This window comes from Apaloderma vittatum, unplaced genomic scaffold (assembly GCF_000703405.1).
Source record: "Apaloderma vittatum isolate BGI_N311 unplaced genomic scaffold, ASM70340v1 scaffold16111, whole genome shotgun sequence".
Lineage (NCBI taxonomy): Eukaryota > Metazoa > Chordata > Aves > Trogoniformes > Trogonidae > Apaloderma > Apaloderma vittatum.
The window spans coordinates 50,305-77,728 of NW_009699766.1; the positions used below are offsets into that span (position 1 = coordinate 50,305).

The 27,424-nt window shown below is 38.7% G+C and overlaps 1 protein-coding gene across 3 annotated transcripts in view; it reads right to left on the reverse strand.

Annotated features, from left to right (window-relative positions):
- Positions 1 to 8,884, reverse strand: part of TNRC6B (trinucleotide repeat containing 6B) — a 46,046-nt gene extending 37,162 nt beyond the window's left edge. For all 3 annotated transcript variants that reach the window (XM_009878539.1, XM_009878538.1, XM_009878537.1), the window contains exons 1-3: positions 8,801 to 8,884; positions 5,002 to 5,023; positions 2,992 to 3,336 (exon numbers count right to left, since the gene is read on the reverse strand). In XM_009878539.1, coding sequence (XP_009876841.1) covers positions 2,992 to 3,336; positions 5,002 to 5,023; positions 8,801 to 8,857 — 424 coding nt within the window. In that variant the 5' untranslated portion in view covers positions 8,858 to 8,884. The remainder of the gene's footprint in view (positions 1 to 2,991; positions 3,337 to 5,001; positions 5,024 to 8,800) is intronic.
- Between the last annotated feature and the right edge of the window lie 18,540 nt (positions 8,885 to 27,424).

Genomic DNA, 27,424 nt, shown 5'->3' on the forward strand with positions numbered 1-27,424 from the left:
TGGTGTCAGCTTTCAGGGAACTAGAGTTTTGCCTTCTTACAGATGCATTTAAATTCCTGTGGAGAGAGATCCATGTAAAGAAGGATTATGTATTGACTTTTTGTAGTAAACCCTCACCGACACCATCTACAGCTATCTGGCAAATATAACAATGCGAAGGAGTGGGCAGGATGCACTATTTTCCCCGTTAGGAATTTGCTTTTGTTTTCACGGGGGATGAATTAATCACAGTATCAGTACTTAAAGTGCCTGACAGAATTGGGCCCAGTCTGAAATCCAACTTGTAAACAGCCAGGATCTCAGTCAGGATAAATGATGTGTGAAACAGTAAGCAGTACCATACTTTCACAAGCACTTTTCTGGAGCACCCTAAGCGACAGCCCCAGCCTTTCCTTGTCCAGCTGCTCACTCCCACTCCTCTGGCACACCCACTCTCACACACTGGCACAGAATCACAGAATGTCAGGGGCTGGAAGGGACCTCAAAAGATCATCTAGTCCAGCCCCCCTGCCAGAGTAGGATGTACATTCCCACTGATATTCAGTGACCTAAACTTGTAAACCACCCAGACTTAAACTAGCTTTAAAAACCAACCTGGGTTAATTTTAATTCAAGTCAGCTCCCAGGCTCAGTTAACTGTGTTATGGTACAGAATTTTGGATGGGGTGAGGCAGGTCCAAAGGACCCATATTTTTCTCAGCAACACTCTTGACTTACATGAGGATAAAGCAACTAACCATTGGCACAAAAGGTTGTCACAATCAATAAAATACAACCATATCACACCTAAGTTGTTAAGGCACTACTGAATTGTATGTAAAAATATGAGAATTCATAAAATCAAATTTCTGTCTGAAAAAAAAATTAGGTGTCAAATTAACAACACAAAACTTAAGGAGCTTCTAAAAGACTTTGAAACGGTCCTCACATAGTACATCCAACAGCAAAAAAATGCTGTCCATGAGAAGTTTTGAAAACTTTTAGATGCTTCACTCCCATAAAGTCTCCTTTGTCAGTCTATTACACTCACTGTGAAGGTGTAGCAATGCTGACATAATGCTAAGATTTTATATATAGTCAGAAGACTTGGGAGCATTTTTTTTCCCTCGCTTCATATTTCAGGTATTTTATCAAATTCAGCCATCTTGAAAAGATCTATTTTTAAATGGATTAGCTAAAATTCTTCCATTGTAGCTTGAAATTCCCTCCTCCCCTTATTAGACATGGAACATCAAAGAGAACAAGATAAATAATCTGTCAAACAGGGATTTGCTACAAAGGAATTCGAGTACTGAAATCACAAACCAAAGGGAATTATTCATTTTGCAAGAATCCTTTTTTAATAAAGACAGCTATCCCATTTAGTTTATTTGGTTCTGGACTTCCAAGTCACCTCTTTTTTGTCTTCCAAACCATAGAAAACTACAATGTTTATGCTCTCCAAAACTGGTAGAAACCCCCATTCCGTTAATCTGTCATGGTTTTCAAAGGAAACTCAGACATAGTGGTATCACTATTTTCTTCTTTTGACATTCAAGTATTTATTCTTTTTTTAAACACCCTTACTGTTAGAACAGAAGATGACCAACTCTATTATGGGCTGCATCAAAAGAAGCTCGGCCAGTCGATCAAGGGAGGTGACATCCCCTGTTCTGCTCTAGTGACACCCCACCTACAGCATCGTGTCCAGCTCTGGAGCCCTCAACACAAGCAGGACATGGACCTGATGGAGCAGGTCCAGAGGAGAACACAAAGATGAGATCAGAGGGCTGAAGCACCTCTCCTATGAGGACAGGCTGACAGAGTTGAGGTTGTTCAGCCTGGAGAAGACAAGGCTCCAGGGAGACCTCTACTTACCTCCCTTTACCAGGGAGGCCTTTCAATACTTAAAGGGTGCCTATAAGAAAGATGGGGACAATCTTTTTAGCAGGGCCTGTTGTGATAGGATGATGGGTAATAGTTTTAAACTAAAAGAAGGTAGGATTTAGACTGGATATATGGAAGAGATTTTTTACAATGAGGATGGTGAGACACTGGAACAGGCTGCCCAGAGAGGTCGCAGAAGCCTCATCCCTGGAGACATTCCAGGTCAGGTTGGATGGGGCTCTGAGCAACCTCATCTAGTTGAAAATGTCCCTCCTCCCTGCAGGGCAGTTGGACCAGACGATCTTCCAAAGTCCCTTCCAGCCCAAAACATTTTATCATTTATGATTCTCATATCACCTAAGTTTTTCTCTGGAAGATAGATGTTTTGAATGGAATTTTGTTTGTTCTACTATCATAACTTTAGATGGAAATATTACAGCTACTGCAATTCCCCAAGGGTCTAAAAAAGTCAGAGGTAATCATAATTTACCTGTGCTCATAAGACAACCTTAAAATCAATTTATTTTCTAGAATTCAAAGTGAACAGAAAAAATAGGATAGTCACCACTTTTTTATAAAAGGCTTATCTAAGAAGAAAAACAAGATCACTACTAAAAAACATCAGGAGCAAAAGGAACATCTTTCCATTTCATCCAGATGAGAAGTGACAGAGACTTGCTATTTGCAGACCTGATATCTACATGTCCATTTTACCAGATCATACAGAATAGTGCCAAGCTAGGAAATTCATGTCATCAAAGAAACCTAAAGAGCTATTAAGAACTACTTAATGACAACCATAAAATGCTGTTTATCTGTGTTTACCTTGCTGCGGTCTCAAGAGCATTACAGCATCCAATTCAAACTACTGCCCAAAATATTAACCCTCTTCCTTCTTCCATCTAGTAGTAAAAATTACATCCATGACCACTAACACAAAAAGAAAAATCTATGTGCTAGAATAGTAGAAATAAGTTCTACAAAAGCAATCTGAGGAGTTTTATTGTATCAGGATAGGCTTATGGACAGCTTCAGCTATCCATTTTCTGCCATGCACACACACGTTAGTTTAATTTTATTATCATTGTTGTTATTATTTTTATTTTTACTGTTATTATTACTTGCCTGTTGCAGTCCCACTGTCGCTCTGCAGCAGTGCTCCTGTCACTGGTTGTGCGTTGTTTGGGTTTGCTCCTGGTGCTGTTGGGGGAGGAGGCCCTGCTCCACCCCCAAGGAGCATACAGGATGGCGGAGGGGGCTGCCCACGTTTCAGTAACACTTTGTGGTCCTGCTGGCAACGGAATCGCGGCGGCACCTCCCGAGGCATGTAGCGGGCGGCGCTTGGCGGTTGTCCGTTCGGCACTGCCACCCTTTTGGCATTGTTGCCACCATTGACTGGTGGGGATGGAGAGTTGCCAATTGGGCTGGCAGCCACTGGTTGGCTTAAACTTGGTTTCGTCACTTCGGGCACTGAAAAACAGGAAGAACGAAAATCAGAAAATTTTCCACTAAAACCTCTGCTAGCTACAAGAACTCGCTGTGACTCTTTATAATTTCACGATTCCCTGAAGTACTGTGCAACTTCTACCTTATCAAAGAACAACTAAATTAAAGAGGCAGGAAGAAGCCGCAGCGGCAAATTTCTTAGTTCCATGTGCAACTCTGTAACCCAGGATGAAACTCTGCCCTCAGCAAGTATTTTGCCCTAAGCCCCAAATTTCTTGTCAATGTACAGCTGGCAAAGAATACCACCTCGGGGCAAAGAGTCACTGGAAAAAAAGAGCAGTCAAATGTAACTAGTTCACCACCTGCACCTTCTTTCTCTTTTGTTCCCTGATCTTCGACTCATTTCTGTATCGTTATTGCATTATCCTTACAGGAGATCTGAAATCAGATCCCGAATTTTCACCTGCTTACTACGCTACATGGTCACTGCCAAACCAAACATAAATAAGGAAAAAAAACCCCACATCCCTTTTCTTGGATTCAGAATTAACAAATCTTAGTTCTCTGTACTGCTCTTAAACAAGGCAGTAATAGCCGACTTTCACCCCAAAGACAGTCTTACACAGAGCGTTTGCTTGAGGCTTGTCTAAAGTTTCCCAGTTAGTCACCAGGTGCCCCTATAAGCAAGGACAAGCTGCTTTGGAGGGCTATTATGCATTGGAGAAGAGGAAAACCACAAACAAATCCTTAAAGAACAAACACCATCACAAAATTTGCTCAAGAGGCTCTACTACTTGTCCCCTTACATTCTCCCTGTGCTTTTCTGAAACAAAGCAACAGGAATTCTTAGCCAGGCACCAAGAAGGTGTAATTGCTAAGATACCAGACTCCAACGGCAAGGAAAATGTAATACATCTGCTCAAGCCTTTGTTGAAGATTAATACAAGAAAGGGAAATCCAGAAATCCCTCCCCAGCAAGGTGCACATAAATAGTATAACTTTTCCTCTTAAAAATGTGAGACCAAAACAAGCGAGTCTCTCTTTGGCAACATGAATACATTATTCCCTACATTTTATTTTAATAAGGGTTTTCTGATTTATCCATATAGGTTTCACGGCCCAAAATAACAACAAAATGGTATTGTTAGCTGTAAAATCAGGCCACCACCTTAGTTCTCTCCTGTTCATTTTGGCAATCTCCCCATAAAATTTTTAGAAAAACTGACATACAAATCAAGATTAAATATGTTTTTAGATCAGCTAAATAAACTCAGCTTTCAAGATGATCACTCCTTGGTCCTGCTTTATCTGCTGGATTTTTAACTGCCTGAACTTTCCTAAGTTTCAAAAACCAAGTAATTTTCATTTATTTTGGTACCTCACTATAAGTACTACCTTCCCTGTCTTTCATTCCATTTATATAGGTAGCTTTAGGTTTTGGTTACTTGTCCAAAACCTTTGCAAAATTAAAAACTAAATATTTCAGCTAACCTATTTTATCCACACAACTCATTCCCTTTTCAAGTATTTTGATGTAAACAATGTTATTTTAATCATCTCAACTTTCATTTCTTCTGAATAGACATCTTCAGAATTTCATCTTGTCTCATAATTCCTCTTCCAACAGTTTTGATCAAGATCCGAGTCTTGGCTCAAGTCAATAAAAAAAATACACTATGGGATTCTTACCTTTGGTTTTTTGATCTGTGACCTGCAAATTAAGAGCAAGAATGTAAATAGAGTTTTAAGAACCTCAAAACAAACATTGAACAGACTGTGTTAAATCACAACCTTAATCCATTAGCAAAACAGTACTTGCTGTTGCATGAAAATAAGCAGCTGATGAACTACAAATCTGAACAGCATTCCTAGTCATATACATGCAGTTTTCAAAAACACTACAGCTCTGTAATACTTTTGCCTGTTGCAAAAGTCCCCAGGGCAGAAACAATAATTACTTCACTCATGATGATTTTTAGTATTCACCACCTCATCCCAAACATGGACTTCCAGAGCACAAATAAACATATGCTATAGTGTTACAGTTCCTTTCAGATCCTGGAGGTGAAGTATTACAGCTAAAGTATAACAAAAACTTCCTTCTCTGGGAGTATCCCTGCAGCAGAGTGCTGGGGCTAGCAATGGAATTCCCCCAGGAGCAACCACAGGTGACAGTACAGTTCGTCTCTCTGCTGTCTTCTCATTTCACCTTTCCCATGGCATCTCTTCCAAGGAGAAGAAATCCTAAACCTTACTGGATTCATTGCCACAGTTACAGAAAGTACCAGCAATATCTGTAAAGCACCAGACTTTGAAATCACTTAAGTGAGCTATCATACTGCTCCACACGTGGTTTTGCTGTACTTCTACATTCTTGCAGGATAGTAGATTTCAAGCTGCAGTAGAGATAAACCTGCCACTGGTATACTCTCTGGAATCATGTTTATTGTGGCATGTTTTGAACCTGTCGATCATGAGTTCCACTACACAATAATGGAAAAACCCTAAAGATCATCATGTGTCAGGTTCTATGACACCTATTCTTAAAAGAAATTGCTGAACTAGTCCATAATTCTGGAAAGCACACACTGACAGTATAGAATAATGAAAGAACAAGTAAAAAGCAGTTTATTGTTTAAACCAACCAAGCCAGAACTCCTTTGTATGGTAAAGAATAAAAAGACAAACTGCACTGAATTGCTATGGCATCATTTACTTTGCAAAGATGAATGCTGTAATGTGCAAAGTGGAATATTTGCTGTAATACAAAATCTTAAGTATCATAACCTCACAGAAGTTAGTAATCCAAAAGTCTCTGAGACACTAAAAATGCACCTGTACCAAAACCGCATTTGTACTAAGCCAGGTATCATTTTCCACTTCGCTTATGAAAAATCCTGTATGAGTTAAACTATGTTGTCTTCTGTAACACAGTTAAAAATTCTGTTAAGCACTTAAGTGACTTTGATGCTCCACTACTAAAGAAAACAGAAAAAAAATATCATTAATCCAATTTGGTTCTGTTTACAGGTTTACTATGGTCAGCAGTAAACATGTTCAGTAAAGGGATTACTTGTCTACTTGGGAAACCCCCATTTTACCAAATCTTAGAGAATTCTACATGTTAACCACAGTTTGTTTTAAGAAAAAGAAAAATTTTTCTGCCTGTACTGCATCTCCCTCCTAGTCAAAATGATACTGTTTTGTGATTTTTTGGGGGGTTGTAGAATACAAAAGCTGAGAAAATGTGACACGGTCTCAGATTTAGAGCTGTCATCTCTCTGTGGGCAACCTATGAGCATTGGTGGGGCAGGAGCAGCTCTAGTGAATGGGAAGGTGGAGTCAAAACTCAGCTTTCTGACAAGCCCCTGGGACACCAACCACAGGAATTTAATCTGTGAATTGATTGCATAACCTCTGTTGAAGAGATTTTTTATTTTTATTTTTTAAGTTTCAGAAGATCCAGACAGCAATAATTGTTTCATGTTATACAAACTCTCTGAAAAGAGTATCCCAAAATCATTACTGCTAGTGACCACGACCACATTCACTAAGAATGAACCCACGCATTTATGTTCTGTTCATTCTGTTGCCTGCTTTGCTATTCCTACATGCCTTGAAGTATTACTGTTTAAGTTTGGTCTCTAGGAGATTAACTTATTTAATGTTTACCCCCCAAGATTTTGGCAAAATACCATAACATTCTATCATACTGAATAACTTAGTAGGTGAGGGACCACACAGGAAAGCTGGCAAATCCTTCTATTCAAAGCACCGACTCCTCAGTAAACACTCGCAGCACTGTTATCAAGATGATCAGCACAACCTTTTAAAGTTTCTCTTATATCAGTAAATAATCCTCAAGTCACTAGTCTGTCTCTACCAGGGTCTGTTCCTCCTGGCTCCCACATACACTTTTCGTATTTGAGGATTAAACAGCAGTAACACTGAGGCAAGAAGAAACTGAAGAAACTTTACGGTGCAGCTACTGATCTTTCGCAGTATCACTGGAGAGGTATCAACACAATGGCTGGATAAAGACAACAGAAGACAATGGCTGGATAAAGACAACAGAAGTATCTACACCTAATTTAAACTGGTAGACTCAGATTGGTGAAAAAGTTAAATTTAACAAGATAAGCCAAAATTTAGCTGCAATTGGTGCTGACTCTTATCAGCAGAAACCTACAGAATCCGACACAGGGTAACATCTGATCCTTCCTAGTATCTGCTGTTACTGAAGCAAGTGAAAAACAGAGACTACTAAAAGAAAGTAGCACCTTCTGTTCTACATTTCATGTAATCACTGAGGTTGGAAGGGACAGCCTCTGGAGATCTAGCCCACAGCTCCCACCCCCGTTCCCCATCTGCCCCTAGAAGTCTCCCCAACTCAAAGCAACGTCATCAAAACCAGATCGCATGGGGACTCGGCCAATCACTTTTTTAGCGTCTCCAAAGACAGAAGCACCACAACTTCTCCGGGAAACCTGATCCAGTGGTTGCCCAGTCACACGGATGCACAGAAGTCTTTTTATGATTAAGTGGAACTTCCTCTATTTCAGTTTGGGGACAATGCCTTGTCACTGGGCACCACTCAGAAGAGCCTGCCTTCATCCTTTTTACTCTGTCCCACAAGGTACTTATATACATTGATTGGTAACATCCCCCTGAGCCTTCTCTTCTCCAGGCTGAACAGTCCCAGCTCCCCCAGCCTCTCCTCTTTTGCCAGACACTCCAGTCCCTTCATCATCTCAGGAGCCTTTTGCCAGTCTCGCTCCATGTTGGTTGTATCTGTCCTGTACTGGGAAGCCCAGAAGCAGACCAAAAGGATTTTACCAGTAAAAAGCACGGATAAAACTGCAAGAAACTGAAGTCCATGTGTCAAGTTGACTCCTAGAATAATATACTATATTTTCAGTAAAATAGTGAGCTTCTAAAACACCAAGTGTTCAAGTTCATTTTCTGAGAAAAAAACCCCAACTTTCCGTGACTTGTCAATTTTCCACGGCTCAAGAGTTGAATAGATAAACTTCAAAATAACTGCAACTGGCTACAAGAAATGTAAAACCTAGGTGATGCTTAGCAAAAAATAAAGGAAACCATCAGTAGTAGGTATTTAATATAAACTTCCTTAAGGACTTATCCCCTCCTTCCAACAGGATTTTCTTCCTCTAGAAAAGAAGCCATTTTTATTGCAAAAATTGTAAAAGCTCAGCAGCATTTTCGTCCCCCAACACCTCACAACTGCAGGAGTTGCATAGATCAAGAGAGTCCATATTCAATACTTTATCAAAAAACTTATTTTAGTTCGCATGACACACTAAGCAGAAGAAAAGTCTAAGTTAAATGCTTAAAAAAATAGTCTTTAGTGAAGCAGCACTCTAAACAATCAAGTTTTTAAGCTCAAATACAAACACTTCAACATCTCACTGCCTCTGACACTATTTACATTCCAGCTGGATAAAAGAATTCCAACACTGAAACCTACCTTCTGAGCAGATTCCTTCTTTTTCTTATCCTCTTTCTTCCTTTTCTTGTCTTCCATTAACTGTTCTTCCCTTTCTTGCTCCTTCTCTCTGCCAAAACAGGAAAATCAACTGTATGAGCACAACCAAGCCGTGTAAGAGCCAGACATGCTATACCCCACTTCCCCCCAAGAAAGGAAGTCAAGATATTAGATTCATTTTGTCATCATATTTCACTTGCATTTGAGGGTTTCAGTCTAATTAAGAAAAGAATCTTCTAGCTCAGTGTGGCCACAACCACACCACTTGGTGCATAAAGGAAAATTCCTTTATTTGGATCAGGCCTCTTATGGTAGTACCCTATATAAATTAGCTACATGCGTAGTATTAGAAAATAGCTTCAAGATATTTTTGGTGAAAGCACCCTTTTAATTGGGTTGTGCTATTATTTAATGAACAGTCTCATGAATCTTTTCATACAGTAAAAAATGGGAAGCTGTAATTTAATATAAGATGGTTTGGTCTGATATAACATTTATCTTCACAAGGGGAAGAGATTATTCTATTGCCTGTAGCTATGTCACTTGTAAGAGACTAGAAGTGTCACATCAAATCAAAACCATCATTTACTATACAAATCACTAATTTAATTTCTAGCCTATTGTACCCATCCCTAGACTTTTTGATGAAACTTGTAATATAAATTACTTTCCAGAGAATCTATTTTTTCCACAAGAACATTATTTCAAAAGAAAAAAAAAATAAAAAATATGTGCAGCTGCTATTGTTGTCAAGCTATCATCTTGTTGCTACGTTTTCTATCAAATACGAAAGTACCAGAAAATGGTTAATTTACTGCAAATATGCCATTGGCTGAGTTGTTTCTATGGTGAATCACATTTTTGTTAACCAATTCTCTTCACCTCCAATAAAAAGTAAATTTAAGACCAAATTTTCAGGACACTTTTATAGGGAAAAAATACGACAAAGACAGTGAATTGTAAAAAGATGATCTGACAGATGACGGGTAGGATTACAGACCAGAACTATATACTTTACAAACGTTTTTTCAGGTATTTCAAAATTAAATTTTATAAAATACAGAACAGCTTTATAAAGAAGAGGTTATAATAGGAGTGAACTATTTCTTATATTTATGCATAAATCAAAGCTCTTTTGTGACTACATTTCAAAAAGCTTAGAGCTAAGTTGGCTTTGCTGTCACATCACTCAGACTTTTCCTTCCGTTGCATGAATATAGCCAATACTTGGTTGCATTTTCACTAGATACCGCCAAGCCAGTGTACAAAGAAACATTTACAAAACTAATGAATTCCTATAAAAATATTTGTGATGTTCTCAACAGCATCCTGACCGGGAACTTCAAAGAACTCTCTTAACAGAAAGGGTTATATGGGTAGAATTAAAATGTCTTCCTAGTTTCTTTGAGTTAGGCTTTCCTTTTTCAAAAAAGGAATAAACGGAAAAGGGCAAGATGAGTCCTTATTAAAAACATCCTGAGGTTATTACTAAATGCAATTCATACATGGTGAGTTCAGTCTGCATTTAACAGAGTTTGAGGCAAGCATTCTGCATCATATGGAACAATGTTTTATGCCCTCTCTCTGGCATTGCTCAAGCCAGGTCAGTTCTTGCTCTTTTCTGTTCTCTATAAAACATCAAAGTATACTTCACAGCCCTAAACTAAGGCATGAAAAAGCCCCACAGGTTTTTCAGTTTTACTAACAGCACAAGACATGAAGCATTGGGGAGGTTATTGCATGTCGCACTGTCTGTCACGGCTTTGATACAAAATTTTCAATTTTTTTTTTGTGAGCCACGGACTGTAAAAAAGATGAAGAAGCTCTCCAGTGACAACTTTATCTTTCAAAGTTACTATAATCTCAAATTGTGTTTAATACTTTTGGTCTGTCAAGCTATGTGTGACTTCTGGGCTGCAGTGCCAGCGACAAGGATACTGTTTCCAAAAAACTTCCTTTCATCAGGCAAAAGTTTAAGAGCTGTCTTAAAAGAGCTGCTGAAGAAGGGTAGGATCAAAACACAAAATGACTTCCAGTAACTGCCTGGCACACAGCCTTCTACGTAAAAGCATCCTCCTTGGTTTTGAGAACAGAAGAGCAGGGAATGGAAAAGAATGAGAAAAGGGCCATATTCACAATCAAAGTTTAAGTTGTGGCTTACAACGACGTGTAGTGCTAACAATAAAAGGACCCAGGGACAGAAGATCCATGGCCTGAAAGTGAACACCCAGTTACAGCCACCTGTGTCCGTGCTAAGTTCAGAACAGGGAGATTGCTGCTGTGAGCGTCTTGTCTTCAGACACATACAGACAAATAACTGCAGTACTAAGGCTGCAGAGAAGTCCTTTGTTTTGCATGACAATTTCCCCTTCTTCTGCTCTTGAGAGACGTACATTTATTATTCCACCAACAACTACAATATAGCTATAATCAGCGCTTAGTAATTTAGGCTTCAGTTCATCTAAGCACACACTTAAGTTCTACTGCGGTGGAAGGGATCTATCTGAGCTCTTAGGCTGCAGCACACGTACAAGACCCGACAGTTCTTGACGAAGCGCAACTAAAACCTCAAGAACACGTAGGAAGTATGAAATCATACTCTCCAAATGACAGAGCAAGAATTGATGCTATAGACACACTAACAACGTGCCATTACATTGACAGTTCACTGAATGAGGGGGGGAAACAACTTATTGCCATTTTGGGTATCACACTTGCCACCTTCCCACGTTCACTCTGATGCACTTAACTAATAATTGGAGTTTTACCATCAATGGTTTTCCCTTTTCAGTTGTACAGGAGCAGCTTGTTAAACACAACTTTAACTTGCAGTGTTAAGTGTTCCAACATATTTAACATAAACAAAGCCTTCAAGTACCTCCCTGATTCATTCACAAAACAACACTGCCTATTATTAACCTCTCATTAGCTTAAAGACGTTTCTTCCTGACCTGCTGAAGAAAACTGGGGGCTCCATCGTGGACATTCCAGCAACCAGCTGCCTACATTGACAAGATCAACACGGGGAGAAACGCCAAATGAGTGAATTTAGAATAATACAATAGGGTGTGGTTCCGGTTTTTGTTACCAGCACATAGTAATGGAAACACAAACACACCACAACCCTGAAGAGGAAGTTTGCTAAGTAGCTACCAGAAGCCAGCTTTTTTACTCTGGCTTTCTTCAAGAAAGCATGTGGTGATCTTGAAAATATTACCTAATTGCACTTAAATATTTCCCATGAAATCTAAGAATCAATGTTATTGAAAAGTGTTCAAAAAGCATATTACAAACTTTTAAGTCCAAGTATTTAAAGTAAGGCATATTATAGCTTACAAATTAAGAAAAACTGTAAAAACCAAAACAATCAAACCCAGAAGCTATGATGCAGTATGCTCAATACCTTGTCTAAGCTCTTATAACAATCCCTTCTGGCTAAAACAGAAGCAATCATTTCAGACAAAAAGTTTTCCAGATCGTTAACTAGAGAAGTAACAGAAAATAATTGTAAAGTCCACAATATTAAAATAGATAAGTCATTTTGGGAAAAAAATAAAATAGGTATTCCAAAGTGTGTCCTGCCCCAAAACATTTTACCAGTTCTGGAAAATGCTGCTTTCCTGCAAAATCTTTTGCAGAAAACCATTTTAAAAAGACTTATTCTCAAAATGTGTGGGCTTCAGGCATGGGTAAAGGTCTTCGAAGTTCTTGCTACCACAAACTAAACTGTGAGACAAGATGACGTACTACACGCTATCAGCTGCCAACACACTTGGACAGGTAGAGATAAAGTGCCACACAGTATTAGTCTACACAAAACCCACACAACCCTGTAAAGTTACCCTCAAAGTAAAATAGTGCAAAAAATACAAGTTAAATATAAGAAATGAAAATTCCTAGAAACTCAGGACCGGCACTTTAGTGTATGTAACTCCCAGTTCCTTCTACAGGGCTGTAGGACAGCAGTGCACCAGCGTATGGAAGTTCCTCAAACACAAAGATGCCAACTAGATACCAGTACCCTGAGTCATCCTCCCTCCTCTTGACTCCACACTTTGCTTTACTGTCAGTACAGTTACCTTGGTTCAGCTACATCATAACACAACGCAGGAATGACAGTAAACTTCTACAGGTATAGCCTGTTCTCTGCACTACGATAAGCACAGGATGATTTCCAAATCTGCTTCCATACTGCGAGCCAACTTCTGTATCTTCTTCTAAAGCATAGGGGATTCCTATACTTGTAGGATCAGCAGCACTTTAACAGAACAAGTTGGTATCTATATAGCTACAAGGTCACACTACCAACTGTTAAATCTTTAGCCAGAGCTAAAGGCCATCACGTTATCTGAGATAAAGATTTGCATGCACAGACCAGCCTCATTTGGAGGCAACACTTGAGCTATTAATTAACTCTTCCTTACAGACAGGCCTCTAGTGAGCCAAAGCATCAAACCACAAATACATTTCTAATTGTTTAGAAACATACAAGAAGACTGAAAACTTGAGGGACTAAACTAGAAATGGAATCTACAGGAAAGTATCCAACTTTAGTCAAGATTTGAAGCAAGAGCAATTTCCAGCTCTAACCACAAGCATCTAGCTTCTCAGCATTTCTCAACGTTTCCTCAGTATTTTGGTAAATTATACAGCCTGGATACCAGCAGAATTAGGCATTACACATTGGTGTCTCAGATGCATTGCAAAACACCTTTATAGCAAGTTCAAGGCCAGCTAGGCTTCCAAGACAATAGCTCTTCTCAACCTACACTCGGAGGAAATATCTTAAGAGAAAAAGTAAGCTGTCTTCGACAGTACTGTTTCAGGAACAGCTTGCTGCTTCCACAGGAGAAGTAGGTTTCATGTTCTTCCACTATTTCTCTTCATCAAGCTCTGTCCCCAACTTTCCTTGCCTGAGCCTTCTCTGGAACACAGCTGATTGTATGGCAAGTAAAGTCAACTCACAAAAAACTCACCTGGACCATTCCCCTCCGATTTGTAAATGGAAGTAGCTTAGAGTATTATCAGATGAACACCAGAAGGAGTACACACAAGCAGCAAGGAATACTGTCCTTTCAAAGGAACATGCTAAATTGGTTGCAGTTGAATGAAACTCCATCTTATTGTACCTCAACAGCTCTCCACGCAGCACCCAGTTAAAACTCTATAAACTGCATCATCGAAAGATCTACTAGTGAGTGTACTTCCTTTTGAAACAGGCTCCTACATTGTTTTAATTTATTAAGTAGAATGTTTCCTCTGGACTGTATTTAGTCTTTTACCCATACTCTGCATACGTGACCTAAGCAACGTCTGTGCAATTCTCCTAACTGTACCAGGACAAAAACCCATAGTATAAGTTTATTTATATATAAATACATTAAAAAGCAGAAGTTGATCGGAACTAAGGGTCATAAGCAATGAAACAAAAGACTACTACAATCTCCCAAATGAGTCCTTGCACCTTGAGGTGCAAGACCTTCTTGCTGCAGCAAAGAATACTGGCAGTCTACTCCTTCAAACACTGAAGGTGGACGTAAGTTTTCAAATCCTATTAGGAAGCCAGATGTCAGAGATTCAAAATGAAGCAAAATTCAATGCATTTCTACCGGAATATAGGAATCTGTATAGTTTTGCTTCTACTTTCATCCAACACATCCCACTTAACAAACATGCTCCATTACTGCAGCAGTTTGAGAAGAGCATGGCATGTTCAAACACGCAAGTGTGCTCCAGCACACTTAAACAGAACATCAAACAGAAGAAGCAAGACGTAACACACTATGAAATAAATCCCAGGGTTGACAGACCTTAAATTCCTAAAGGTAAAATTACTTTCACTAGACTAAGCCATGCAAAAAATTATCATCTTGCTGATCAAAAGATTCAAAAAGGGATTAATTCATTTTATAAAAACGTTAAAATGCACAACTTCACAACTACTTTTCTTGTTAAGCAATGCTTGCATGCATAAACTAGACAGACTAAGCCATCCGAAAGCTGGTTCAATAGGAAATAGTCTTTTTGAAAGCCAGTCATGGAGCTGAATGGAAAAAGAATCTGGAATATGAACTTGTTCCAGGCCAAATTAATTCTGATGTTTATAGGGAGAAAAAAAAAAATCCTTCAGAATAGCACCCCTGCAGATCCCGAATATAAAAATTTCAAGGAGGAAAAAAATGTAAATTACTTGTTTGCTTGAAGTGAGACTTAAATTCAGAGCACTACTGAGCAAGTGCAATATGGAAGAGATAAGCCATGCAGTTTAAAATTGACCAGTTGGTAAAAGAACGATTGTCCCACACTTTTGGAATCAAAGTGAAATCAAGGTATCAGAACTCACAGTATGGAATTAAAACTTTCATATCTGTAACATGTGTAAACAGTATAACACACGTAAGGCAATAACAAGTGTGTCATGCCCTGCTCCCAGGGCAAGCTGTGGATTTTATATACACATAATATACACTTTGCCACACATTAAAAGAAAAGACTTTAGAAAATGTGGTTTTCTAGAAGTTCTCTGTACAGCAGTGTTTTCAAAAGGCAAAACAAGGAGTTACAGTAAGTTGCTTTTTTCTTCTCTTTGGCTGACAGCCAAAACAGCGTCACATCAAGAAGTTTGCTCGCTTTAAGTAGCGTATCTGGAACAACTGATATGCCTTTATCACAGCAAAACATCAGTAATTTGAAGCTGCTGTAGAAAATAAGCAACTTTAAATCATCAGCACACTGACTTCACTAAAAGTACGTTTTTCTAAAGAAATACTTCTTACCGACTGCTATTAAACTTGCTATTGGAGTAAGAGAACTCTTTGTGGAGTATTCTACATGTATACGCACGATGATTTACGTAACAGGAAGAAAACAACTCTGACCATAAAGGGCTGTTTACTTTAAAGAACTGGACAGTATAAGCCCTACAATACAACCATTGCTTAAATGAGGTTTGTTCTCAACACTTCGACAACTGGTTTAGGGGAGAGGGGGTTAATTTCAGTTTTAAGAGTCTCTTGTTAATAAGAAAACCTTGAATTGTGTCAAAAAACAGCTGAAATGTTTTTAATATTCCATATTTCTTGCTGCACTCCTTTCATAGAATTACTCTTTCCAGCTCTATCACTTATATACGTTGAAAGAATGACTTCTAGGTATGATCTAAAGCTTCTAAATGTTAGCTATGGTTGATAAAAAGGTTTAATGAAATGGAGAGCTACAGCCAAAGTTCTAGAATGTAAGAACTGAGTGAGTTTTCTCCCTTACTCCAGTCTTCAAATGCTTCAGAGCTCTTACAGATCAGTAATTATTAGTTCATAGCTCATGTATACCAAAGACACAGCTGAAGTGTGTTTAGAGAATTGTGAAACATGGTAAAAATAGCCCAAGAAAGGCAAAACATTCAGTTAGAAATCTGCCTGTAATTAAGACATCCAGTAATTTATCAGAATATTCATTCAGCAAGAAACAGTTCCTGTCAAGACTTCAAGGTTTTGCATGATTATCACATCACCTTATTTTCCTCTAAAAACTATTCATACGTGCAGGAAAGCTCCCTTATCTACAACTGTTTACGAAGAAAAATATCTTTGTGGTTTTGAAAGCCATAAAAACTATGTAGAGGAAGAAATGCATAACAAACAACACGGAACAGTAAATGCATTAACAGCTACCACAATGAAATCTCAATGAAGAACCTGTCTCTGAAATAGGCTTAGAGAGCAACAAGTCAGCTTCTGACACGGGAAAAACTGGCAATCCTCTAGAAGTACAGACTCTGTTCCACTACAAATTATCTATCCTGGAAGTATGTACTCTTTCAAACTCAAATTCTCCCTAAAGCCATAATTTCAGCGGATGACAAGACAGACTACCTGGAGAAATATTTCTCTGTATCTTCCACTAAATGAACTCCTTTCATTTCCACAATTACGTGTGGGGCTGGGGTATCAAAGCTCTGGACAAATGACCCTGCTGAGCGAGCTGCTGCTCAATCTTCCTTTGCATGCAAGACACTTCTTTTCACTGCACCATCCCAGAAGAACACTTGACCTACCTCACTGGGCATACAGAACTACTTCAACAGTCCTACTTCGCCATACAACATGGGGTTTGCAGTGAACACAGCCTATCTAGGAAAAGGGCCAGATGTCAATTAAAGGATTGCTCATTAGTCTCCAAGTGCAATATACACAAGTGTTTCCATGTATTGCTTTGCATTAAAAAACTAAGATATGCGAAATGTACAGTTTCATAATCCCAAATCGTCTGCACATCCAGAGAAAAAAATGCTTTCATGTGACAACTAACAGAGAGAACCTACCACACAGAACCTTCTCCCTACACACTCCTTTCCAGTTTGTTTTCTTAAATAATATTTTATTTTTATTTTTCTAAACCAATTCACTGTTTGGAACTACGTAACACCTTCTGCACTAGATACGTACTGTTACTGGTCTTGCCATCAGAACTACAAATAATTCTGATTGAAGGGACCTCTCAAAGTCCGTTGGAGCCTGGCCTAACCCACACTCAAAGCAGAGCCATCATCGAGCTCAGGGCCTGGTAACATCCTGAGTATCTCCAAGAACAGACATACTACCACCACAGTGGAGAGTTTACTCCTTTTTTTTCCCCCCCCTACACTCATTGCATTTGCCTTCCCATTATCTAAGCAGAATTTCTCTTCTTTCTTTCTTTTTTTTCCCCTACACTCATTGCATTTGCCTCCCCATTATCTAAGCAGAATTTCTCTTCTAGTCGAGAGGTGGCGTCCCTGGCGGCAGGGAGGCTGGATTAAAATGATCTCTAAGGTCCCTTGCAGCCTAGGCCATTCTAGGATTCTATGATTATGCAGCTGAAGACAGCAGCAACGTTCCCCCTTAGCCTTCTATTTCCAAGGCTGAACAAATCCAGTTGTTTTAGCTTCTCCTTGTGCCAGATGTGCTCCAGAAACTCATCATTTTAGTGGCCATGTGCCTTTTCTGTATGAGAGGCAAAACCGGACACAGTATGTCCAAGATGCGCTTCTTAGTGTTGAAAAGAGGAGAATCACTTCTCCTGACCAACTGACTACAGCCTTGCTAACACAGCCCAGCTCGTGGACAGTTTCTTAACATCAAGGACACCCTGCTTAACCTCATTTTACTTTTTCCTTGTCAGGACTTTCAGGTGATTTTTCTGCAGAGCTACTTTCTAATCAGTGGAAGCCTAACCTATCCTACAGCACAGGGCTCTTTTGCCCCAAGTGTAGTATTCTCATTTACATTTGTTGAATTTCAAGAGGTTTCTGTCAGACCATTTTCTCCAGTTTAATGAGTCTCCCCGCAAATGGCAATCTTACCCTCCAGAGGTATCAATCACTCAGTCCAGTTCAGGATCATCTGCAAACGTGCTGAAGGTACCCTCTGTCCACTCAATCAGATCATTAACACACACATTGAACATTGTGAGTCCCACCAGTGACACCCCTGGTGGCACCGCACTGCCCAGCTCCCAGTGGACTTGGCACCACTGTCCATAACCAACTCTATCACTATTGACTGGTATTCCAGCTCTGGAATCCTTTTAAAATAAAAACAGCACAAACAACTAATTACAGATATGTGTTCTGCAGGAGAACTGTAGCAGAAACCCCTAAATAGGCAACCCTTCACTTCAGGTGTCTGTTATCAGCACACCACCGCGTTTTGCAGCCCAGATCAACTCGACCAGTCAAGCTCAAAGCTCTACCGGCAGCTTTACCAATGCCTCACTGGGGCTTTGAAGTGGTTACACACTGAGATGTAAGTGATGTTGATGAGCATTACTGTCACCCTAATAATGCATTCTTGTAGGTATGTATAAGAAATGCCATAAAGAAATCCGTTTACCGCTAATCTTCTGACTGCACTGAAAATGCAAATGCTAAGTCCTGACTACAGTGTAAATTTAATTTTAACAAAAGCAGCTCTGTGCCTTCTTTGATTACAAACTTCTGCCTTAAATGCCAAGAATAGAATTATTTTTTTAACACTAAAAAGAGCCTCAAGAAACTAATCTATTTGCTATGGTAACTATGCCACAGTACGTACAACAATTATTACATTTGTTTTAATGTCAGAATGTGACATTTCAGAAGGAATACTGTATAAGTATAATATAGTTTAATTAAATAAAACGTTTTCTGCCAAAACATCATTTGTGGCACCAGCACAGGCCATGAAGACAGTGAGAAGCTGCATCATACAGAATCTCTGATGATAGAAGCACCTACATTAAAAGAAACATCAACATTTCTTGGACCATGATTGACATTTTTGTGTTTATGTCTCTCAGTCATACAACAATGATACCTAAAAGCCAACCTGATAAAGATTGAACCTATCTGGATACACAGGACAGAGTTTTGGGGGAAGGTAGAAATAATAAAAAACAAATAAATATAAAAACCCCCCACATTACAGTATCATTGCTGTAGCTGAACACACTTTAAAATACTGGAGGTTTTCCTAACTCGTGTGGCATGCCACTTCAGGAGGGATCAAGAAAAAAATTTAAATATATGCAGGGGTGAAGTAGTTTCTATTTCTTGACAGTTACATTACTGAAAAAAACCCCTCAAACCCAGACAGAAGCATGCTGCTTAAAAAGTAACTTCTACTGAATGATGAGGTGCTTGGAATTCTACCTGCCTGCGGATATTATAAAGATAACCTCAGAACATCAGAATGCTGTAATTTACACTTCATTTTATAAGCAATCTGATTCGGTTTCCAAAGAAACATTCTAAATGCACTTGCTATAAAAACCAAAACACTTCATGCAAGTAAATTAATAGCCTGACAAGCACATGACAGACCTCCAGATCTGTATAATATTGCAAATTTTTCCATATACAGTGCTTCAGGGCACTGTAGTAACGAAAACAACATTTATCAAACTGTATGTCATTATTTTAATTTTACTAAATCAAAACACTAAATCAAGAACATACTTAGTTTTATCAGTGGGAAGTTAAGAACAAGGTTTTCCACATTATTATTCATCTGTTGTAGGCCAAGCTGGAAGAACCAGCAAGTTGAGGTTGCCTGAACTTCTAATACATTAAAAAAACAACTCTTACAACTTGCTCAGATTTTCTTGGCGAAGGTATTCAAGGTTTATCTTTTCTACTCCAGTTATTGCCTGAGGCAATATTTATTTTCAACAGGCAAGAAAATTCATTCAGCTACTTCCTGCAAATATTCACTTATAAAGCTTCAGGACTGTCATGATCTCTATCAGGAAGTCTAATTTGAAGGCAGAAGGAAAAGTAACGTATTTTGCAGGTCTAGGAAATGCTGCATAAATCTTGCCAAATTACTGCCTCTTGAAACAAATCTATCTGTGTATGTTCAGTATATTCAGCTGGAGCTGGGCAGGTAACTTCTTGATATTCCATTACTACAAAGCATGCTCCATAAATTAAGGCTTATAACTAGGCTTAGACAAAGATTATTATTATTTTTTTGTAATTACTGTTCTTGAAGACTACAAACCACTGTTTATCCTCGGTAGAGACAAACACTATTCCTCTTCATCCTTATGCCAGCTGAGTTGTGAGCTGAAGCAGGACTAAAGGCAAGTAAAAAGCCCCTGTAAACAGGCTGTACAACCAGATTGCAATAAAGCAGGACAAAGATCCAGGTACTTTAAAATTGAATCTGCCATAATACACATGCACAAACCAGCACTTCCATTCTGCTATGCCTCACACTTCACTGGGCAAGTTGGTTGTTTCTCTAAGTACTGTACCTAACAGCTTTGAAGCCCCTTGTGCAACGAGTAAAATGCAGATGTGGTCTCTTGTATGAAACAAAAAAATCTGAAACCCTGCATTTAGATGCATGAAGCACGGTAAATAATTTCTATTTAATGCTACTGCACTTTATCTCATTAGACAAATGGTTAGCTGGCTAAGTCTTGAACAGATGTATACTTTTCAAAAGTTCATTGGTAACTTGTAATTTTAATGACAACATATAATCATACCTTTCCTCTGTCAGATGAGGGAAAAACCACACAAGATTGATACGTATACTGTTATGTAACAGCAAAATACTAGATGCTGTAAGAGTGGATTATCAATCTTGGCAATCACAAAGCTCAAATACAGACAGCACTCAGTCTGAAGAATGAATTTGTTTACCAACTAAATACCTTGGATTAGTGAAGGAGTTCTTAGAATGCAATAGACATTATATACACTCACTTCACAGCGTAGTTCCAGTTAAGCAGGGAATATACTGAATTTGAATGAGAAAGAGATCTGTAACAAGCAAAATTCAGTCTGGTCCATGACTAGATAACACATGTTCAAGTCCTCACACTGACTCTAAAATGCAACTGTTACATTCACTACCTTCACACCTTCTGCTACTTTTAATATTTCCTTTGGAAATACCAGCTATGTTTAGCAGCTCAGTGAAGTTGTGTATTTTTTTTTCCCTTTTAGAATTGACTTGGGGGAGGGAAGGGTGGCATTTAATAACACATGCCACAAAATACAGAGCTTTCCCAGGCTATGTTACAAAACAAGAGACTGCTTGACCAGCTCAAGGTTACAGATGACTCCACTGCTCACTATGAATTAAAAACTGGCATCCTCCTGACTCCTCTGGTATTTTCACTAATAAAATAATACCACTACTAAACACTCGCACGGATCCTTTCATCACAGGATGTCAAAGATCTTTATAAATATTAATTAAGCATTGCAACAACACTAAGAAGTATGTAAAACTTAATTCTGCACATGAGTAAACCCAAGCAAAGAATAAATAACCTATGTTCAAAGTCATAGGACAAGTCAGCAGTACAGAGAAAAAGTGGCTCTTGTCATTAAGGAGCACTCTGTTAGAAACAGGAACATAATTAATAGTCCAAATATGATGCCAACAGCCCTTTATCACCAATACATTCATATACAGCCCTGGTCATGCTCAACCTCACCAAGACCACACTAAATTTCAGGCAGCACTCTCACAAATACACTATATTTGGCTTCCTGTGAAACAGTGCTCATAAGATTTTTAGTAAAACTCTAGTTTTGTCCGGTAACTTACCCTAAAGAAAACAGGTATGAGCGTGATATTCTTTGGCACTGTACAAAAGTAACAAGTAGTATCAACCTGAGACACAATTCAAATACGTATTCAGATTTAACATTCAGTTAAGTACTCCAGTAATTAAGGAAACAAAATACCCATTTCTTTTAAGAACTCAATATCCATTCTCAAAAGAAATTACTTCTGAGTCAAAAAATTGTCTTCAGTAAACTATACTGTAGTCATCACTTAATCAAGTACTTCACTGATCTTACAACTTAATGTAACATGTCCATACTTTGCCTGCTACAAACATTATTCCTTTACAATTATTTACTCCTTCCAGCGACTGTAACTGAGACTTCAATCTGTAACACTGATAGTTCTACTATGAAAGCCAACTGCGCTAAACCATACCAAAGTTCATTTGCTTCTACGTGCTGCCACATTCTCAGACTTAAATAAAAACAAGATTAATTCTTCACATTTTTTAAATCCCTGATAACCTACGAAAAAGACCCCAAAAGGTGTCAAACTCCAACTCTTGCAAAAATTCCCTTTTAAATTCAGTTTGAGGATCTGGCATTAACATGACTGCAAAAAATACTTCTGCTTTAGACAGAGACTACTGTTTCCTACATAAGACAAAACAAATCAAGTTGCACTAAAAACATTTGGAGTTCACTTCACAGTGATCCCTGTGTTAGAAAAGCAAATTTGTTACAATGTCAATAAAGAAATTAAATGAAAAATTGTGTAATTCCTATTTCAGTCCAGCAGATTTTTTGGGTTTTGATAGGTTGTTTGGGATTTTATGGTTTTTTGGTTGGTGTTGTTTTGGTTTGTCGGGTTTTTTTTAAACAGCTCAAGCACAAGTTTTACTTCCCACCAAAGCAGGAAGATTCAGTGAAGGCTGAAAAGAGTTGGCCTAATAAAAACCAGGGGGTTGGGTTTGTGTTTTAAATTAAAAAGTGTGTTTTTCTTACGACTATGGAATAAATGCCTGGATCTAGGAGTTGTTGCGTTTTTTTTACTCCTTCAAAAGAACACAGTCTCGCAGTAGAAACTCTCTGGGTGATGGAGGCGTGTATTGGTATTAGGATTTTAACTCAGGTTTTCTTACAGCACAAAACCAGAGAAGCATGCAGCACCGTATCTGACTGGAGATTGGTTTGAGAGCACCAGGATAAAAGGGGCAATCACGCTGGGCGAGGGCAGCAGCTGTGCCTATAGGTGGGAGAGGATGGGTCAGGTGACCCAAATGGGCCAATCACAGTATTTCTTCCCATGGTGCTCAGTATAAAAGGGCCCCTAAGAAGAGCCCAGGGGCCTTCAGTGCCTGTTGGGCTGGGAGGATTGCCATCGGCTGTTCCTCATCTCTCCCTGTGCTGCTGGTGTTCCTGCCTCCTGTTTTTGTGCTGCAGAGGGGCACCGTGCATCAGGACAGGTCACCTTCCCCTGCCTCCCCCGGTGGGAGCGGCATGGCTGCTCTAGGGCTTCATTTTCTTCTTGTTTTTCAGACTTTAACCGGGACTCTGGGCTTGGGCGCTCCTGTCTGCTGCCGAGTCCAGTCTGGGACTTTTGTGCTCAGGGCCTACTTGCCGCCTGAAAGGCACTCAGAAGTACAAATACTGCTGAGATGTATCCCAATGTACCTGGGACCACAGAAGGAGTAACTTTTTAGCCTGCAGCCACAACAGCTGTAGAGTACACTCTCCAAAGAGACCTACTGTAGACAGAACCATTGGACAAGTAATTGTCCAAATCTGGGAAAACACAGGTATGTGATTCTTTCATTACAATACAGTATTTTCAAATTTATGCTTTGGTTCTAATAATCAGTCAAAAACATTTTTCTGTGCACTTAGTCGGTTTCAAATAGAGTTTTATCATATACACTAAGCTGCTGACCCCTAGCTTTAAACTAGTATTACCTTTAACTGATATCCCATGCAAAACACCCAACTGTGCTGCACCACATTCTCACACTTTTAGAGATACACCGTAAGTCATAGAGGACGGGATGTATATGAAGAGAGGAATTAGAACTATACTGATACATATCATGGTTAAGGTCATCAAGATTTCACTGCAAAGGACAATAAAGTCAGGACTAGCCATGCCAGCACTACAGAGATACGGTGTATACTGTATTACTAAAACACTGTTTTATAAGGCTACTATTCAGTATTTGTGGGTTATGGAGCAATTACAGATGATGAAAAACTAAAATCCAGTAAACAGGAGTGCTAAATTTTATGCCAGGTGCTTCACAACAAAACAAAGCTTAAATGCGTTTACTGCTTTAGGTGTATAATTAAGAGAGACAGTCCCGTCACACTTCAGCAGGCATTTCAAGATATGCGCTTTACAATATACAAACTAACACAAACTTCCTCCCTCCCTACTTTGGTATGTAGATTTAAACACTGATATAAGCTACCTTAATAAATCAAATCAGTGTCTCCTTTAAAAAGCTTTTAGAATCGGTTGCACACCACCATTCATACGACAGAGCAGTATTTGTAAGATGTGTACATGACATGCAAGTGAGCAATTTCGTTAACAGACCATGTCCTCTTGTTCTGTGGCTTGCACCTGCTGTTAAGGCAGACAGGCAGGTCTCATTAAAGCCTCAGTGAGGATGAGAGACTGCAGAATCTGCTTAGGAAACTAGGCAAAGCTCAAGTGCCTCGAGTCCTCTCCTTGCTGCATTGCTACAGACGTTCTGAAGGCCAAAACATAAGCCTTACAGTCATAAAAGTGAATAAATGGAGTGGAGTTTACTCAGGAATTTGATACGCTCTCCTTCAATAAACTCTCTTGTAGTGCAATTTGCTCAAAATAAAGCTAAGCTAGACTTGCTATCTTTTAAGGCAGCGAGACCTCAGGGGCATTGGAAAATGACTCTGTTTGACTCTCGGAGAACCTTCAAATCTGTTAAGCACACAGATTCTTTGCAGACCCTGGCACAGAAGCATGTTTGCCAGATGTGCACTTCTCACCCTTCTTACTGCAACCAGCTCGCCATCCTGTTCATTAGTCATTTTCCATTCAAAAGTGAGATCAAGAAATCATTATTCAAAACATCACAACTCGATACTTCATGTCATGACTCGTGACTAATTAAGATGCAAGCTGAAATTATTCATTGGCACACAGAATGAAAACTCAAGAACTGTAACGAAACTGTGTGTAAGAAACAGGAAAAACAAAAGCACCACCACAGTAAGAGTGCAAGACTTGTTTTGAACTACAGGAAACTAATACTCCTTCCTTATGAAGTTATTTAAGGAGCCAAAAAATTCAATGCCTTTCCAAACTTGTCTCCTTGTACTATTACTTGAATTTTGAGGACATACAGAAAATGTGATCATTCTGATCTAGCATTCCAGAAAAAGGATCATCTAAGATCTCAAAATGGCAGAAAGAACCAAACATCCTCACCAAGGTATGCAGAGCCTACAAACATCACTTGCACCCTTCATTACCCAGGACATTATTTTTACCTATCCACAACTGTGAATTCTTTACTCCTATGGAATGCTAATTGCTGTCCTGAAGTAACAGTATTGTACAATCAGTTTCCACACACAGCAAAGAAAAAACCTCACTCTCTTTTTTTCATGTCCACAAGCCCAACATACTGGCACATAATGCTTGTACGGAGAGTAAAATCTCACTTTTTGAAAGTCTGCAGCATCTCAAATACTTGGATTTCTAATTTCTCTTCTTGTTTCTAATTACTTCCTGCCATTAACTGCTACAATAGACAACAAGTATTTCTAAGCAAATAACTCAATGCTTTTCGCTTACAGGGTAGGGGTTTTGTTGTCAGGTCACAGAAAACTGCAACTGCCTAATGATAAATGCATTTTTAAAGAGACCACTCTGAAGGCAGATGAGGCTAACATCATGGCTAACACTAGGAATATCACTGTTTGTTCACATTTTTGCTAAAAGAACTGAAGCAGAATCTTACTGGAATCCAAGGAACAAAGCTATGAAAAGTAGCAGCCACTGCATTACAATAAAGTACTGTCACCCAAAATCGAATGCCTTCCTGGTTTAAAACAGAAAAACATAAGCCTTCACTAAATGCAGTAGTGCATCTTACTTGTAATATGTGCAGGAGATTTATTGTTGTAACTTAGAAAATTAGATAAACGTCTCTTCTTCATTCCAAAAGGAATGGAAAAGTGTGGAAACCAGCACTCTGCAGGCAATACAATCATAGCTGTCGAATAGCCTAGTTAAAATTAGCTAGCCACAACAGTTGTAAGGTAGAAACAGAAAAAGCTCTAGGACATAGTCCATTAATAGGCAGAGATGATTGACATTTCTCACGTTCAATAATCTGAGAAGCTATTTCTGATTCATCCATTTTTGTAGTCCTGATACCATGCACTAGTTTACTTTTAAAAACACCAACTTTATTTCATGCCTTCTGGAAATAAAGCATAGATTAAACCACCCAGTCTAGACATGAAACCCTTACTAATTGCTAAGTAAACAATCATTTCCTTATTTCTCAAACAAAGACATTAAAAAGTTTAAGTGAAAAGCATTCACTGTATCCTCAAGCATTTGTTTAAACTAAGGACAGTCTCCCACCAGGGAAGTAATTTCTTCTAACTATGCTGTTATTTCTGTGGAAATGGTGTCTGCCCCATCTCAGCAGTCACTCATTTGGGAGCTCTTCTCGTTTGTATTGAGCGCAAAAGACAAGATTGTTGAGATCTTGATTGAGGGTTATCATTCCTTGTCTCTTTCAGGAAACGGTAATTTACAGCTTAAGTGATGAATTTTACTTGCTGCTTATGTCATTCACAGATATGGCACCAGACCAATTTTTAACTTCAGCCTCATTTAAGTATCTCTTGCTTTTTGCTACAGTATCTTAAGATAATGGAGAAATAAAAGTAGTAAATAACCAATCTGAGTATTGAATATATATCTTCCTCGGAAAATGTAGCGTCCATTCAGACTCAAGAACCAAGAAAGAAATACTTTTAAATTAACTACACATTGCTACCAAAGACGAAATTTCTCTTGTAAACTAAGTCAGGTCTGTAATATCTATATTCCAGAAAACTGCAGTCTTTCACAGCATGGAAATTCACATTAGAAAGTTGCTTCAAAGTACATAAAAGAGAAAAACACTTAACTGCCAAAAGAGCATCACCACAACGGTGCACAAAAAAACTCATATATGTTAAGGCACAAGGAAAAAACTGAGGTGGAAATTATAGTGATACGTGAAATTTAACATTTAACACATTTTTGAAGTTCCAAGACTAAGATGACCTGCCTTGTCAAATTCTCAAACCAAGTAGTGTTTGCTACTTTTAGGTAATTTTTGCCTTGTTGCATTAAGTAAGATTAACAGCTTATTTTTAATGAAAATCATGCATTTCTCATGTTCAGCAATAATGTCGTAAGACACAAAGAAATGTATAAAACTTAGACACTACAATTTTCAAAGAGAAATATTTTTTAACTCTGAGTGGTTAAAAATATGCAATGTTTTTCAACATCAATC